The sequence below is a fragment of the Musa acuminata genome, chromosome BXJ1-3 (assembly GCF_036884655.1).
Source record: "Musa acuminata AAA Group cultivar baxijiao chromosome BXJ1-3, Cavendish_Baxijiao_AAA, whole genome shotgun sequence".
In the NCBI taxonomy this organism is placed as follows: domain Eukaryota; kingdom Viridiplantae; phylum Streptophyta; class Magnoliopsida; order Zingiberales; family Musaceae; genus Musa; species Musa acuminata.
Window position 1 is genome coordinate 39504381 of NC_088329.1, and position 17765 is coordinate 39522145.

At 36.5% G+C, this 17765-nt stretch overlaps 2 protein-coding genes across 2 annotated transcripts; both read right to left on the reverse strand.

Annotated features, from left to right (window-relative positions):
• Positions 1-254: 254 nt before the first annotated feature.
• On the reverse strand, positions 255-5526 carry LOC135629208 (putative disease resistance RPP13-like protein 1). The gene is made up of 2 exons (XM_065136406.1): positions 998-5526; positions 255-466 (listed from the first exon to the last, which is right to left on the reverse strand). Exons 1-2 carry the CDS (start codon positions 5302-5304, stop codon positions 454-456), a joined length of 4320 nt encoding a protein of 1439 aa, XP_064992478.1. The 5' UTR covers positions 5305-5526; the 3' UTR covers positions 255-453.
• A 3546-nt stretch (positions 5527-9072) lies between these two features.
• LOC108952387 (putative disease resistance protein RGA3) lies at positions 9073-13720 on the reverse strand. The gene is made up of 2 exons (XM_065136412.1): positions 9734-13720; positions 9073-9211 (listed from the first exon to the last, which is right to left on the reverse strand). The coding sequence occupies exon 1, from the start codon at positions 13646-13648 to the stop codon at positions 9815-9817; it is 3834 nt and encodes a 1277-aa protein (XP_064992484.1). The 5' UTR covers positions 13649-13720; the 3' UTR covers positions 9073-9211; positions 9734-9814.
• Positions 13721-17765: the final 4045 nt, after the last annotated feature.

Consider the following 17765-nt stretch of genomic DNA (forward strand, 5'->3'; position numbering starts at 1 on the left):
TACTAACTGTGTTCATAATTGTTATGAACACAGTTAATATGTGTTCTTAGCGTATGACAGTCACTTGTGCACAATACAGTGACCAATCGGATGTCCCAACAGAGATGATTTCTACATATTACTATAAAACAATTCTATTTATAAAAACAAAAACAATTGTGTCAATCAAAAAGGGAAGTTATAACAACATCCAAGCTAGTAGAAAGCTTGCATCAATCCACCGTCACAAAGTTATAAATTTTCCTACAGAAATATAAGATAAAAAAAATCTTATTTATTACATATTTCAATCTATAATCAATCCACTCACAACACATACAACAAAATCGACAACTTCTTAAAAGTTCATAACATTCAAGTTCGAATAACACATATACAAAATAATCTAAATGTGCAATATTGTTCAATACAAAAGACTCTTAAATCTTTCTTCAAATCATATCCACAAATGAGCTACTCCTTCAATCTGCAATTAAAAAAAATATATATGAGAAAAGAAAACATTGTAACTCACATACAAACAAAATTTATCATAATTAAGTATGTTTTTTTTTTAACATAAGACTCATTTAAACATTCAATGCATGCGTTCTAAAACATACATAAATATCAATTTTTTGTTTACATTTAATTTACAAAACTTAAAATTTATACGTATTTTAAATGCTAAATAAATTGCTTATCATACTTTTTTTTTTCAAGCAACATATATTTAAATATATTTTCATAATAAAAGCATAATACAACTAAAACCATATATCATGTCATAAATCATTATAGTATAAAGAATTATCATTAACTAGTCATAAAAAACATAAATATAGTTGAGGATTCAGCGTAGAGAAATAAATTGTACCTTTTACAAGTAAGCCCTTACTAAGTCTTGTATTTAGTTTTACTATTAGAGTGGTTTCAGAGACTAGGAGGGAAAACCAACCGAAAACAACGAAAAACCAATTGCATCGATGCGGAGAAGCGATGGTTGGATGTGATGTACCTTAACATATCCCATTGGGTGACATTCGAAAATCGACCCGAACTCTTCATCTCGGCCAAGTGCTTCTCCAGCTGCTCCGTCAGCCTCGGATGGCAGCGTTCGAAATCTAGATTCCTGAGGGACGTCGGCAGCCCCTTCTCAGGTAGCGACTGAATCTTCGGACATATAATTATTCTTAAAAGCCAGAGGGAGGAAAGGGCATGCAACTCTCTCGGTAGCGATTGTAGATTCTCGCAATTGAAGAATTCTATAGATTCGAGAGCTGTGAGGCTTCGCAACAACTGCTCCTCCTCATCAGACATCGTCGCTCGAGGAAAGTTTGAGATTGTGAGAGCACGGACGGATGGAAGTGTCCTTCTTAAGAGCGATACTTTGAACAGGGCTGTGTCGTCGATGCATAATTTAGGCACCGACCAACCCTCCACTTGCTCATTCCCTTTATTCAGCAACAGCTTGGGACATAGTTTGATCGTCAATTCTCTGAGGGATTCCAGAACTCGCAACTCGTCTATTGATCTCAACTCACCACATTTCCAAATGCTCAGAGATTCAAGTCGTTTCAGGTGAAGCAGCGACGTTTCAGGAAGAGACTCTATGGACGGGCAGCCGCCTATTTCCAATCGAGTGAGTGAGGTCAAATTGTGCAGGCAGCCCGGTAGCAATTTTCCCAGATTCCCACAGTCAGACAGCATTAGTTCCTTGGTTGAGGGTGGGAGGAGGATGTCATTGTCCCCATCTCGCGTCATGCTCAAGAGATTCCGGCAACTGCGGATTGACAATTTCCTAAGGGAGGTGAGTTCTTTAAACCCCTTCACCGGCTGCCACATGAGTTCCGCACATTCCGCAATCTCAATGTCACGGATATTTGGTAAGCTGTGCGATAGCAACCCTTCTTCCAGATTTCTTAGATTTGGACATTTTCGTATTCTCAATGTTGAAAGAGAAGCAGTAATGCAACTGCCGCCTCCATGAATTCCTTCCCTTAACCCTGGCAGTTCTGTCAATCCGACTTCATCTATTTCTAATGTTTCAAGTGGAGGAGGGAGGGGAGGCAACCTCTTAAGCCTCGGGCATCTTTCAATTTGAAGTTTTCGCAAACAGGGAAACAGCTGTCGGCCATCAGCCCAAGTCCACTCTTCCCATTCTGGCATGTCCCAGAACTTGAGCTCCTCCAAGCTAGGAAAACACTTGCCTTGGTCTCTGGAACCAAAGAATCCATCGCCCAACTTCTTCACTGCTGGCATTTTCTCGATGCGAAGAACCTTGAGACTCGGCAGTTGTCCAAGACAAGGGAGTCCCTCACATTCTGGGATGTCCTTCAGCTCGACCTTTTCGAGACTATATAATTTTAATTCTGAAACTGTCATACTGCTGCTACTTCCATCGATTTCTTCCCACAATCTTGGAACTTCTGTCAACCCGACTTGACATAATGACAGTGATTTAAGTGAAGGAGGGAGGGGAGGCATCCTCTTAAGCCTCGGGCATTCTTCAATTTGAAGTTCTCGCAAGCAGGGAAACAGCTCTCGACCATCTGCCCAAGACCACTCTTCCCATTTTGGCATGCCGTTGAACCTGAGCTCCTCCAAGCAAGGAAAACACTTGCCTTGATCTCTATAACCAAAGAACCCGTGGCCCACCTTCGTCATTGTTGACATTTGATCGATGCGAAGAACCTGAAGACACGGCAGTTGTCCAAGACTCGGGAGTTCCTCCAATGCCACCATGTCCTTCAGCACTAGCTCTTCCAGATTAGGCAGGAACTTGCTCTCTGTACTTAATTCATGACTTATTTGTTTCACTGCAGGCATTCCCTCCACGTAAAGGTTTTTGAGGTTCGGTAGCTGTCCAATACATGAAAGATCCTTCCATGCTTTGCAGTTTATCAATCCAAGAGTTCCCAGGTTCGCAAACAATTGTGCCTGCAGCCAATTGGGTGATCTGACACCACTGTACCCTCTGATCGTCAAACGTTTGAGAGCCTGATGTGGTTGGAGACCTTCAAGTACCTCCTCCGACACAACTAATTCATTGCCGTCTAAACTGGAGCCATCATCCGATGTCCATTCTAAGGCCAGTGCATCAAGGTACTGTTTGTTGTTCAGATTAGCCATGCTTGCTTCTTGTTTACTGTCAACGTTCTCAAGGTTGGTAATTCGAAGTTGTCCACGAAGCTGTTTCAGACTGCCTAATTGGGCAACCTCATGTCCCTGATCCTTGAGTACTTTGAATGAAGACAATCGTTGAAGGGAAGTCAGCTTCCCAACATCATTTATTTTATAAATTATTTCAACTTCCGCATTAAGATGCATCAAGTTGATCAACTTGTTCATGCCGTGCGGGAAACTCTGTAGTGGACATTGAAACAGATCCAGTACTCGCAAATTGTAAAGATCACATAATGACTCCGGCAGCCTCCAAATCTTAATGTTATAGGATATGTCAAGGTAGCGGAGATGTATCGAGCCACCAATTGTCTCTGGCAACTCCCGCAAGCCACAGTCGCGTAATATCAACACTCGAATATTTTTTAATCTTTCAAACAAGACATCGGGAAACGAAAAGCCATAGCCTCGAAAGCCATACCAACGACTATCATAATTGATCATGAGGGTCCGTAATTTCTCATAACAGGAGAACTTCAGTATCTTAGTTTTATTGGTTAATGTTGCTGACAGATGACGAGTCGTATTAGGGATCTCTTTTGACTCATCATCTTCAATCCAGTAAAACTCTCCCTCCGAAATAAATTGAGCAAGATCGTGTATGAGGTCATGCATCACATATGTCGATTCCCAAGGAGCTTCCTGAAAGAAAGACCTATTCACCAAGTCAAGGAAGTAGCGGCTTCCTGTATCCTCCATCGTCATATTGTTGTCTTGAGCAACGTAGCCTTCTGCCATCCAAAGCCTGACCAAGTGCTCTCCATCAAACCGATAATCTTTGGGGAACAGGGAACAAAAAACAAAGCACCGCTTAAGGTGTGGGGGAAGACATTGATAGCTCAATTGTAGGACTGGCAGGACACCCTCTTCGTTTTGCGGTAGTTGCCAGATTTCACTTTCTGCGATGTTTCTCCAGTCCTTCTCATTCATCCCCTCCTTCAACAACCCGCCTAACATCCTTGCCGCAAGTGGCAACCCCTTCAACCTGCTAACGATCTTCTTTGCTATGTCTTCTAGCTGTGGACATTCACCGGCGTATTCGGAACCAAATGCACATTTCTTGAACAATTTCCAATAGCTGGCCTCATCCAGAACTCCTAGAGGGATCGGATTGCCAACCATTTCTGCAATATTTCCAGAGCGAGTTGTAACCAAAATCTTGCTTCCTGGTACTCCGGACCTCAATGGTGCACAAAATCTATCCCAGTTCCCGCTGTTCTCGTCCCACACATCGTCGAGGACAAGAAGGAACCTTTTTGAGGTCAACTTCTCCTTAACTTCCTCTTGAAGTGTATTAAGGTTGCTGAGATCAGGCTTATTCCGGGTTAAGGATTCTATGATCTCTTTGGTAAGCCTCTCCACGTTGAAGTCGTCGGATACACAGACCCAGACCTTATGATGAAAATAGTCCTTCACCTTCTCGTGGTGGTAGGCATGCTGAGCAAGAGTAGTCTTTCCGACCCCGCCGATCCCAAAAATAGTCAAGGTAGAGATGCTACTGTTGCTGGATCCGGATCCATCGGCCGATTTCATCAACCGTTCCAGAAGGTCATTCAGCTGTTTCTCTCGTCCGAATACTTGAGTTTCTATCGGAAAGGAAGTGGTCGTTCGAGGCACTACTGACGTTATCATCTGTTTCTTATCAGCATCTAATTTAGCAATGAGATCCTCGATGTCAGCAGTGCTTTTTTCTAACTTCATCTGAATTTTCCCCACTCTAATCACATCATCTTCTCTACCGAAGAGGCGACCGACACGTTCATGAAGTCTTCTTCTTTTATTCGGAGGGAGATCAGAAGAGGAAGATGATTGGTTACTTGCCTCGTACCTCTGAGCTCCTTGTTGCTTCAGAACCCGGAACTGGATCTCATCAAGCAAGTCGTCAGCGTCATAAACAGTGTCCTTCAGTTTCATCACCAATTCCTTCAATCGCTTTTTCGTGCCTTCATCTTTAATCCACATGTTCTCGACTCTGCCGATGGTGCGCTCAGTCCTCAAAAGAGTGTCCTTCAGCTTGTGGAGGTCAGCGACTCCGGGATCCTCCAAAACTCTTTCGATCACATAGTCGGTGATCTTACCTATCACGCTCCCGATGAGGGACGATCCGAACGATCCCAAGACTGGTAGTATGAACGACCACATCGCAGTGCAGGGCTGATCCTTCTTTCTCCAAGCACAAAGGGCGGAGGATTCTCAGAGGTGAAGGATATTTTAGGCTACAACGACTTCTCGTCAAGAAGCAGCCCTCATAAGTGCGGTTGGCAGCATCAATAATTGGAGGCTGCACGAGCTTCGCAGCAAACTTCTTCACTAGTCTGATCTAAGCCAATTCTCCACCACTTGGCTTTCTGGGAGTGTTTGTTTATTCCACCAGCTGTAGTTGGCCTTTCGACGATGCGAAAGCCAATTCCACCAATTTAGCCATCTCACCATCGAGAAACAGATGCCTGATATGATAACAACTTTTGTCTCCTTGTGAAACCCGATGACAGTTGTTTTCCGGTCGTCGACACAAGAATTAGTTTTATTTGGTGAAATGAAACTCAACTTTAGGACAAGAAATATATAAATAAATAAATTTACAATATTTGATTCAATTTAAGACTGATATTAGTAAATTATTGGTTTTTGGGTCAATTAGTGTTCTATTTTCCTCTTCATTTTACTTTGACAATGTTTTCCTATGAGGCTAGATGATTTTTTTAAAAACAAAAATAGGGTCTCAACTACACTAATTTTCCACAATATTATATTGATTTGTCTAAAATCAAAAAAATCTTATTTAAAATTAGAGTAAATCAAGCCTTTTTTTTTTTTACTAGCTCACCCTCCAATCACCTTTAAACTTTGAGAATCAATTAAGTGAATTTTGATCAAATTTTTTTTATTTATTTAAAATGTGAATTGACAATTATTTGATCCCACTTAAGGTTGAAATTATTTTTTCCTTATTTTTGGGTCAAATAATGCTTTGTTTACTCTTTTTCCCTCAAAAACCTTGATGATTATTTTTTTTTATTTTTGGGTCAAATAATTGTACTTTACATTGATATCCCAGAAATCTTGATGATTTAAAAAAAAAAAAAACTTGAGTTACACTGATTTTTTCTTTTACAGGTTTAACATTATTTCTGGTCCTTTATTAGAAAGCAATATAACCCTATTCAAAATAGTATAACTCATGTATCATAAAAATTATTTTTTTTCATGTTAGAAAGCAATATAAACACGTCTTGTAAACATTTATCTTAAATCAATTGTTATGTTCATGTTATGTATTTTTTTATAATAAATTGTATAAGTAAAAATATTTTTTATACAAATACTTAAATGCAAAGTATGATAGAATAGAAAAGTGTGTCGAATTATTATACATTGCATAATTGAGCGTTGAGTCAAATCAAAAGCTCAATCTTGTTTTCCTGGTCATCCTCCAAGCTATTACTGATGTGAGATCTCTACGGGTAGTCCTTTAGATTGTGATCAGAATGCTGATAATGGAAGCGTACTCATCCTGTCGAGCAACTCGAGGAAACATGATTAGTTTTCCTACAATTAAAATATCTCACCTCATCTTTTTCTACTATTGATGTTGGGGTGGTTGGTGGTTGAATGGTTGTAAGCCTTCTTTGCAGGTGTGATGGTGTAGACTTAAATGTGATGGTGTAGACTTAAATGTGAGCCTCAGATCTTTTCTTTTATGATATGTTGACCAATTCTTCGTATGTTGATAACTTAAGGATGGCCACTCGTTTTGCAATAAAGAGACATAGGCTTTCGGTTCTATAACATTAGGTGCATCCAAATATTCTCAAAATGCAGATACCAAGCTATCGTAAGCTCACGTCGAAGGTGCAGAATATTGTGGTCATATGGAAACATGACGTCGACACTAATATTCATCATGATCAAAGCTCACGTCCGACTCAACGAGTACGATTCACCATCACCCAACATTATTAAAGTTATTTCAACATTATGATTTAGTTTCAAATTTCTATAGATTGCTAATACCATAAAAAAAATTATCATATCCTAAAACGCTTTCCAATCTACGTTTATTAAAAGTTATTAACAAATTAAGATAGTATCACTACATAAAATTAATACCACTATCTTCGGATTCAAGTTTAAAGTCTTAGTTACAATACTAGTTTTTTTAGACTTAATTGTCATTGACAATGGAGATATAAAATTTATTTAAAAAATGATATTAGTGTACCTTGGTGCATGCATGTTGAAAAAGGAGATTGATTTTTTTTATTGTGAGATTATTGTTGTCAAAAGTGATTTATCGGTTGTTGTTTAGAACGAAATATATGCGTGTGGATCTTATGCAAAATTATTCTTACCTCTTGGATGATAAGAAATCTAGTTGAAGATATTTGACATATCTTTAGGTGTCTTAATTTCTTTTTTATAACGTATGTATATAGAAAAAGGAATGATACTACTAATTGACCGACCACATATGTTATATTATATAGAAATATATATTATTTAGAGAGAAGAGTAGCTCTCTCAGCTAGTTAATTTTTTATGCAATGTTCTATAGAGCTCTTTTTCTAACTCTACAGTTTAACTAATAAATTGTAGTTTTAGAACAAAGAAGTGGACTATTTGGTGTCAGTTTGGTTCTTGGCATTTTATGATTAGTGAACAAGTTCGAATAATTGAAAGATTGGTGGGTAGATCTCATATACTTTGTGGACAAGATGCAAATAACCTAATTAAGGGTGATTTAGTGCATGTCGCTCGTGCCAATGCATAATCTAAGGGTCAATGTTTTTTTTTTTTTTTTTTTTTTGCTTCTTTCTGTTATTTTGTATTCTAAAAAATATTTCTACCATACAAGCATATGCTCCATATGACTTGTAAGTTATAATTAATATGGTAAGTACCTTATGATCATCCTTACTTCTTTTTTACGTCAAACCACAAGTAAGTCGTTTCATTTGTAGAGATGTCTGCTAAAAAAAGAGTTGTCAGCCCTATGTGGTATGACTTTAAGAGGTGAGTTTAGATGCAAAATCCATCTCGAGAAACAAAAAAGAGGTAAATGAGATTGACAAGATGCTCCAAAATCTCCATAAAATGACCATGAGATAAGTTACGTCAGCCTGCTACCTCCTCTCACAATGCAGATGATAATTTCATTATGATTTTTGACATGATGTATTATGTTCATTGAAAAGTTCTATTGTGTCAACCGATACAGTGTTATAGTATCAACTTCATAATCAATTGATCAATTACATGCTTAGAGATAGCTTAAAATCATGTTGCGTGTTCTGAAATCTACCACATTAATAAAGAATTTGATTCGTAAGATTCTCATGAGGTCCTACTTAAGTTTTATGACAATGATTCTATAATTAGAATAATAATGATTTCCCTAATTAAAACATTTATTGGACAAAAGATAGACATGGGATCTTAAATTGACGATATACGATACTAAAATATCTAATTTTCAACAATTTCTAGTCTTAAAAATAAAATAAATATCTAAAATGATATATATATATATATATATGTATATATATATATATATATATATGTATGTATATATATATATATATATATATATATGTATATATATATATATATATACATATATATATATACATATATACATATATATATATATGAACTTGAACATGAGTTCTATCACTTTCTCAACAAATAATAATTTCTATACATTATTGTAAAATAATTTTATTTATAAAAAAATAATTTGACAATCAAGATGGAAAGCTACTCACAACCTATAATCTTTATATCTTATTTAAAACTATAAATAATCAATAATTTCCCTACAGAAATATAAGATAAAAAAAATATAAATAAATAATTTTCATATAATATTTATTACATATTTCAATCTATAATCAATCTACTCACAACCCATACAACAAATTTAATTACTCCTTGAAAGTTCATAACATTCAAATCCAAGTATAAAAAGTAATCTAAATGTACAATACTGTTACACGTACAATCCTCTTAAATTAGTTCTTCCAATGATGTCGAGAGCCACTCCTTTTATCTGAAAATAAAAAAATATATATGAGCAAAAAAAACATTGTAACTCTCATACATACAAAATTTATCATAATTAAGTATTTTTAAAACATAAGAATTTTGTAAACATTCAATGCATGGGTTCTAAAATATACATAAATATCAATTTTTTATACACATATAATTTACAAAACTTAAACTTTATATGTACTTTAAATGCTAAATAAAATGATTATCATACTTTTTCTTAAAAGCAACATATATTTACATATTTTCATATTAAAAGCGTAATACAACTAAAATCATATATCAGATCATGATTCATTATATAAATCATTATAGTATAAAGAATTACCATTAACTAGCCATAAAAACACATAAATATAGTGAAATAAATTATACCTTTGACAATTAAACACTTACTAAGCCTTGTTTTTAGTTTTATGTTCTTGGATAAAAAAAATCTAGTTACTACGGAGTGGTCTCACAGACTAGGAAGGAAAACCATCCAAAAACAACGAAAACCCAATGGTTGGATGTGATGTACCTTCACGTATCTCCAATGGATCAACAGCCAAAAATCAACCCGAGCTCTTCATCTCGGCCAAGTGCTTTTGCAGCTGCTCCGTCAGCCTCGGATGGCAGTCTTCGAAATGTAGATGCTGAGGGACGTCGGCAGCCCCTTCTCCGGTAGCGCCTGAATCTCCGGACATCCAATTATTGATAGAAGCCGGAGGGAAGGAAGGGCATGCAACTCTGTCGGTAGCGATTGTAGATTCTTGCAATCCTTGAATTCTAGCACTCTGAGAGCTGTGAGGCTTCGCAACAACTGCTCCTCCTCATCAGACATCGTCGCTCGATGAAAGTTTGAGATTGTGAGAGCACGGACGGATGGAAGTGTCCTTCTTAAGAGCGATAGTTTGAACAGGGCTGTGTCGTCGATGCATAATTTAGTTACCGAGGAACACTCCACTTGCTCATTCCCTTCATTCGGCAACAGCATGGGACATAATTTGATGGTCAAGTCTCCAAGCGATTCCAGAACTCGCAACCCGTCTATTGATCTCAACTCACCACAGTGCCAAATGCTCAGATATTTAAGTCGTTTCAGGGGAAGCAGCGACGTTGCTGGAAGAGATTCTATGCACCGGCAGTCGCCTATTTCCAATCGAGTGAGTGAGGTCAGGTTGTGCAGGCAGCCCGGTAGCAATTTTCCCAGATTCCCACAGTCAGACAGAACTAGTTCCTTGATTGAGGGTGGAAGGAGGATGTCATTGTCTGCATCTCGCGTCATGCTCAAGAGCTTCGGGCAACTACGGATTGACAATTTCGCAAGGGAGGTGAGTTCTTTAAACTCCTTCACCGGCAGCCACACGAGTTCCGCACATTCCGCTATCTCAATGTCACGGATATTTGGTAAGCTGTGCGATAGCAACCCTTCTTCCAGATTTCTTAGATTTTGACATTTACGTATTCTCAATGTTGAAAGAGAAGCAGTTATGCAACTGCCGCCTCCATGGATTCCTTCCCATAACCCTGGAAGTTCTGTCAATCCGTCAAAAAGTAAATGTAATGTATGTAGTGGAGGAGGGAGCGGAGGCAACCTCCTAAGCCTCGGGCATTGTACAATTTGAAGAATTCGCAAGGACGGAAACAGCTGTCGGCCATCAGCCCAAGTCCACTCTTCCCATTCTGGCATGTCCCAGAAATTGAGCTTCTCCAAGCTAGGAAAACACTTGCCTTGGTCTCTAGAACCAAAGAATCCACAGCCCACCTTCTTCACTGCTGGCATTCTCTCGATGCGAAGAACCTTGAGACTCGGCAGTTGTCCAAGACTCGGGAGTTCCTCCAATGCCACCATGTCCATCAGCACTAGCCTTTCCAGATTAGGCAAGAACTTGCTCTCGGTACTTAATTCATGACTTATTTGTTTCACTGAAGGCATTCCTCCCACGCAAAGGTTCTTGAGATTCGGTAGCTGTCCCTTCCATGCTATGCAATTTTCCAAATAAAGAGTTATCAGGTTCGCTAACAACTGTGCCTGCAGCCAACTGGGTGATCTGACACCATTGTACCCTACGATCATCAAACGTTCGAGAGCCTGATGTGGTTGGAGACCTTCAAGTACCTCCTCCGACCCAACTAATTCGTTGCCATCTAAACTGGAGCCATCATCCGATGCCCATTCTAAGGCTAGTGCATCAAGATACTGTTTGTTGTTCAGATTAGCCTTTCTTGCTTCTTGTTTACTGTCAACGTTCTCAAGGTTGGTAATTCGAAGTTGTCCATGAAGCTGTTTCAGACCGCCTAATTGGGCAATCTCGTGTCCCTGATCCTTGAGTACTTTGAACGAAGACAATCCTCGAAGAGAAGTCAGCTTCCCAACATCATTTATCTCGGAAATTATTTCGTCTTCCGCATTAAGATGCATCAAGTTGATCAACTTGGTCATGCCGTGCGGGAAACTCTGTAGTTCACATTCAAACAGATCCAGTACTCGCAAATTGTAAAGACCACATAATGACTTCGGCAGCCTCCTAATGTGACGATTGTGGGATATGTCAAGGTAGCGGAGGTGTATCGATCCACCAATTGTCTCAGGCAACTCCCGCAAGCCACAGCTCTTCAATATCAACACTCGAATGTTTTTTAACCTTTCAAACTGGAGGAACAAAGAGCCATCGACTCCAATGTCATACCAATGACTTCTATAATTGATCATGAGGGTCCGCAATTTATCATAACAGGATAACTCCATTAACTTAGTTTTATCGGTTAATATTGTCGACAGATGACGAGTCGTATTAGGGATCTCTTTCGACTCATCATCATCGATCCTGTAAAACTCTTCCTTTGAAATAAATTGAGCCAGATCGTGTATGAGGTCATGTATCATATATGCCGATGCCCAAGGAGCTTCCTGAAAGAAAGACCTGTTCACTAACTCACGGAAGTAGCCGCTTCCTACAGCCTCCAGTGTCATGTTATCTTTCATATTGTCTTGAGCAACGTAGCCTTCTGCCATCCAAAGCTGGATCAAGTCTGATTCATAAAACAGACGATCTTCGGGGAACAGGGAACAAAAAACAAAGCACCGCTTAAGGAATGGGGGAAGATATCGATAGCTCAGTTGTAAGACTGGCAGGACACCTTCGTCGTCTTGCGGTAGTTGCCATATTTCACTCTCTGCGATGTTTCTCCAATGCTTCTCATTCATCTGCGCCTTCAACAACCCGCCTACCGTCCTTGCCGCAAGTGGCAACCCCTTCAACCTGCCAGCGATCTTCTTTGCTATGGCTTCTAGCTGTGGAAATTCACCGGAGTCTTCGGAACCAAATGCACATTTTTTGAACAATTTCCAATAGCTGGCTTCATCCAGACCTCCTAGAGGGATCGGATTGCCAACCATTTCTGCTATCATTTTATAGCGAGTTGTAATCAAAATCTTGCTTCCTGGTTCTCCGTACCTCAATGGTGCACAAAATCTTTCCCATTTCAGGCTGTCCTCGTTCCACACATCGTCGAGGACAAGAAGGAACCTTTTTGAGGTCAACTTCTCCTTAACTTCCACTTGAAGTGTATCGAAGTTATTGAGATCACACCTTTTTCGGGTTAAGGATTCTATGATCTCTTTGGTAAGCCTCTCCACGTTGAAGTTGTCGGATACACAGACCCAGACCTTAGGATGAAAATAGTCCTTAACCCTCTCGTGGTTGTAGGCTTGCTGAGCAAGAGTAGTCTTTCCGACCCCTCCGATCCCAACAATAGTTAAGGTAGAGATGCTACTGTTGCTGGATCCGGATCCATCGGCAGATTTCATCAACTGTTCCAGAAGGTGATTCAGCTGTTCGTCTCGTCCGAATACTTGAGTTTCTATCGGAAAGGAAGTGGTGGTTCGAGGCACTACTGACGTTATCATCTGTTTCTTATCAGCATCTAATTTAGCAATGAAATGCTCGATGTCAGTAGTATATTTATCTAACTTCATCTGAATTTTCCTCACTCTAATCACATCATCTTCTCTACCGAAGAAACGACAGACACGTTCAGAAATTTTTCTTTTTTTACTCGGAGGGAGACCAGAAGAAGAAGATGATTGGTTACTTGCCTCGTACCCCTGAGCTCCTTGTTGCTCGATCTGTTGCTTCAGAACCCGGAACTGGATCTCTTCAAGCAAGTCCTCAGCGTCATAAGCAGTGTCCTTCAGTTCCATCACCAATTCCTTCAATTGCTTTTTCGTGTCTTCATCTTTAATCCACATGTTCTCGACTCTGCCGATGATACGCTTAGTCCCGGTAAGAGTAGTCTTCAGCTTGAGGAGGTCAGTTCCGTCTCCGGGATTAGCTCCGACTCCGAACACCACCGAAAACCTTGGGATCGCATCGTCGCTGATCTTGTCTATCAAGCTTCCGATGAAGGCCTGTCCTAGCGATCCCAAGCCTGCTAGTATCCACGACGACATCGCAGTGCAGGGCTGATCCTTCTTCTCCGAGCACAAGGGGCAGAGGATTCTCAGAGTAGATGGATATATGCAGCGACAAGGACTTCTCCTCTTCAAGAACCCTTCGAAAGCGCGATTGGCAGCATCAATTATTGGAGGCTCCACGTGCTACGTACATGAGGACAGTGGTCAGACGCAACCCACAACACTCACACAGGACGTCCACATTTCTTCGTCTCGGAAACTGTCTCCCAACTAATTCGTTAGATTGATCTGAACCAATTCTGCACCACTTTCTCGAAGTGTGTATCCAACGAGCTACAGGACTTTCGAGGATGCGAGAGTACTTCCACCAAATTTTCTTCTGTCCACTTTAATCATCTCACCAAATTCCACGAAACCAATTTTCTTTCGTGGAATTCCACCATATGAGAACAAGTTTTATCTCCTTGTGAAATCTTATAAGAGTTGTTTTCTGGTCGTAGACACAAGAATTAATTTTATTGGTTGAAATGAAACTTGACTTATAGAAAATTATCTCTTTGGTGTTTATTATAATAATTTATTGTATCGTACTACTATTTGACGTTGGTGCAGAGTCAAAAATAAAATAAATATCCACTAAAATAGATGATACATAATAAATATTTTTTAAGGATATAGAAAAAATAATTTATATGTAAATTATTACTAGTTATAGATACTTTGTAAGTCAATCACGTAAGTGATGATACGTGTGACTTAACACATAGTCTTTTTATTTATTATATTATAATATTTTATTATTTTACATGTAAATTATAATTTCAGATGGATTAATATAAATTATTAAATAATTTTAATATATATATATATATATATATATATATATATATATATATATATATATATATATATATATATATAATCTCATGGGAAGTGTCCCATTTTTTTCCCATGTAGTATCCCTTCTTTTATAAAATAAAAAAATATTCTTGATATTGGCAAAATGACTAGGGTCAATAGTAGTTAAACTAAACAAAAATATATCAATTGAAGATGAATCAATTTGATGCCACCTTTCTTTCTCCACGTCCTCTTGAGTTGATTTTATCTTTTTCTTTATTTCTTCACGCTGCTTCTATATGCAAGTCTTCTCGACAAAAAGACCCCCATAAGCAATCCTTCTCAAGTTCTCTTTATAAAAAATATTTATAAAATATTTATTATAATAGTTTAATATATCATACTATTTGGCATTTGTGCAGAGTTAAAAATAATATAAATATTTACTAAAATAGATGGTACACTCTAAATGCTTTTTAGGATGTAGAAAAACTATTTACATGAAAGTTTCAACTTTGAATATAAATTACTAGATAAGTTATTTAAAAAAAACTTATGTTTTCTTATCTCACACGAAGTGTCTCATGTTTTCTCTTTTTGGCATAACACCTTTTTTTTTTATAAAATACAAATACCCTTAACATTAACATAACCCGATGAAGAAAATGGCTCAGGTAAATAGTAGTTAAATCAGAAAAAAAAATCAGTTTAAGGTAAATCGATTTGACACGATCAATCATTGTTTATGTCCTACCAGTATGAATTGTTCTTCTCAATCTTATTAAGCCGACTTCATCTTTGTCTTTATATTTTTGCCTTTGTCTTTAATACTTCTCGAGGTACAAGCTTGTTTGACTAAAAATTCTCTGAAAGAAACTCTCTCGAAGTCCTCTAGATAAGAAGTCTCCCATAAAGAATCTTTCCGAAGTCAACTGGATAACTTTCCCATAGGGTTTTCATGTTGTTTTTCACAATCTCATGTTAATCACTTTCTAATGCTTTTTGGAGCACTTTAGATTTTTTTTTGTGTCAAAATATAAAATTTCTATTAAGTATATCTGTTCAATAGGTATTTCACAGTCAAAATATCTAGGATTTGATATATTCTCCAAACAATGCTTAATTTAGAATTACACGGATTGCTTATGATGGCAAAAAGACATTTGGGAAAAGTACATATCGAAAATCTGCCTTCCAATATATCAACCATTTGTTTGTGAAAACAAAGTGAATGTTTTTATTAGCTTGCTTGATGTGAAAAACAGAAATTTTGTTGTTTGCTAAGAAATGAAAAAATTTGTGATTACACTGATTGCTTAGGATGTAAAAACTTCATAGAATTCTCTCATGTACTTCTGGTACTTGTTTCATGTAATTGAAATGATTTTTGACTCAAAAATATTTTAATTTCAGTTTAATTTTTTTTATAGGATTACATTATTTCTGGTCCTTTATTAGAAAGGAATATAACCCTATTCAAAATAGTATAACTTATGTATAAAAAAAAAATTCAAAACCCTAGTGAACTTTATCCCATGCATTTAAAGTCATTTTTGGCCAAAAAAAAAAAAAACATCTTTACCATTTCAACTTAGATAGGCCAAGAAAAAGAAAAGGGTAATTTTTTTTTTAACTTTTTAAGGGTTGATTTCACTGAAATCCAAATTCCTATCTAGAGATACATGGTTATTCACTTTTATATAAATTTATATTAATAATGATTATGTCTATATTATTGGTACTATGAATAATTTTTATTTATTTTGTCAAAATATATAGAACTGATTCTTGTCTTTTATTTCCCTTATAGCTTGTACCATTGTCATGATCCAGGCCTAATAGATTAACTAATCTATCAATTTTATTTTACTCAAATCATTAGTCAAAATACTTAAGCTAAAGTTGATAGTAATATACTCATCAAACTCTTATAAGTTGATCTTAATTTTATTCCGATATATGATTAATTGGGGTGTTACAATCATATTTCTCCAAAGTAATAAGTTATAATCATCTTTTTATCATATCCAATGTTATTTATTTTTAATGAAAAATATTTTATCATTGTAAGTATTATTATATGTTTCAACTGTATAATATTTTTCATAAAATGAAAATGAATTAATATTTTTGTACCTAGTAGTAACCATGACATGAGAGCCAAAATTCTATAAATATCAAAACAATGACATAAAGAATTTTTTTCTCAAAGCTACTATATGATCTCTACACTTTATCATAGTATAGTCCTTTCTCCTTCAACTTACTTATATGATAGTTGATAAAGTATATTTTCATTCATGAGCTACTTGACAACAATGGATGTATAACTATTTGATAATTTTTCTCTTTATCATTTTAATCATATAAGTAATAGGTAAGTCATGAATATACTTTAATGAATTTATATTTTTTCAATCCATTTGTTATAAGTATGATATACAACCATTATAGAAATATATTGTTGCTTATTTCTCCTTCTTAAGTTTAGATATGTAAGAGAAATCATTTTTTTAATAATTTTTACTAAAATTTTGCATGCATCTATATAGTAGTGGCTTTACAATAGCCTAGATAGTATCTTTTTCTTGTACATCAGGCATAGTATTTTTTTAAAAGATGAATCATATAATAATCATAATTTATTTTTGAAAAGATCTCCTTCACAATTTTATTAGAAAAATCATATATATGGTTTATACCTAACCAATGAAAAGATCATTTGAAGCAAATTTATCATCTTCATTATAATAAACCATGATATATAACAAGAAAATATCATCTTGGCTACCATTGTTTTCAACCAGCATTCCTTCAATATTATTATCATAATATTCTCACTTAAAATAGCTTGCTCACTAACAACATCAAATAAAGTATAAATATTAGGATCAATGTTACCTTTCTTCAGTCAATCCATTTTCAAACAAATCATCACTTTTATCATCTTCCTCATAACAAATGAGTTATTTAAGTCTAAATTGTAATTATCAACCCATGGGATATCTGACATATCATTTTAATCTAGTCTTGATGTCGCACCTAATGTTTGATTAACAATGACATCATGAATAACAAAAACTGCTTAGTAAAGAGGAGCTATAACGAGACCATTAGAACAATAATAACAACAACAAAGATTATAAGCTTAAATTTAATAAAATACAAGCTATAAGTGTCATAAATCTAAAAAAAATTACGAAAAAAAATCACACTCTTGAGTTTCATAAAACATCAAACTATAGTACCATTTTAATCATTTTATAATATCCTTGACAAAACAAAAAATAGTGATTACTAGAAGATGAAACAA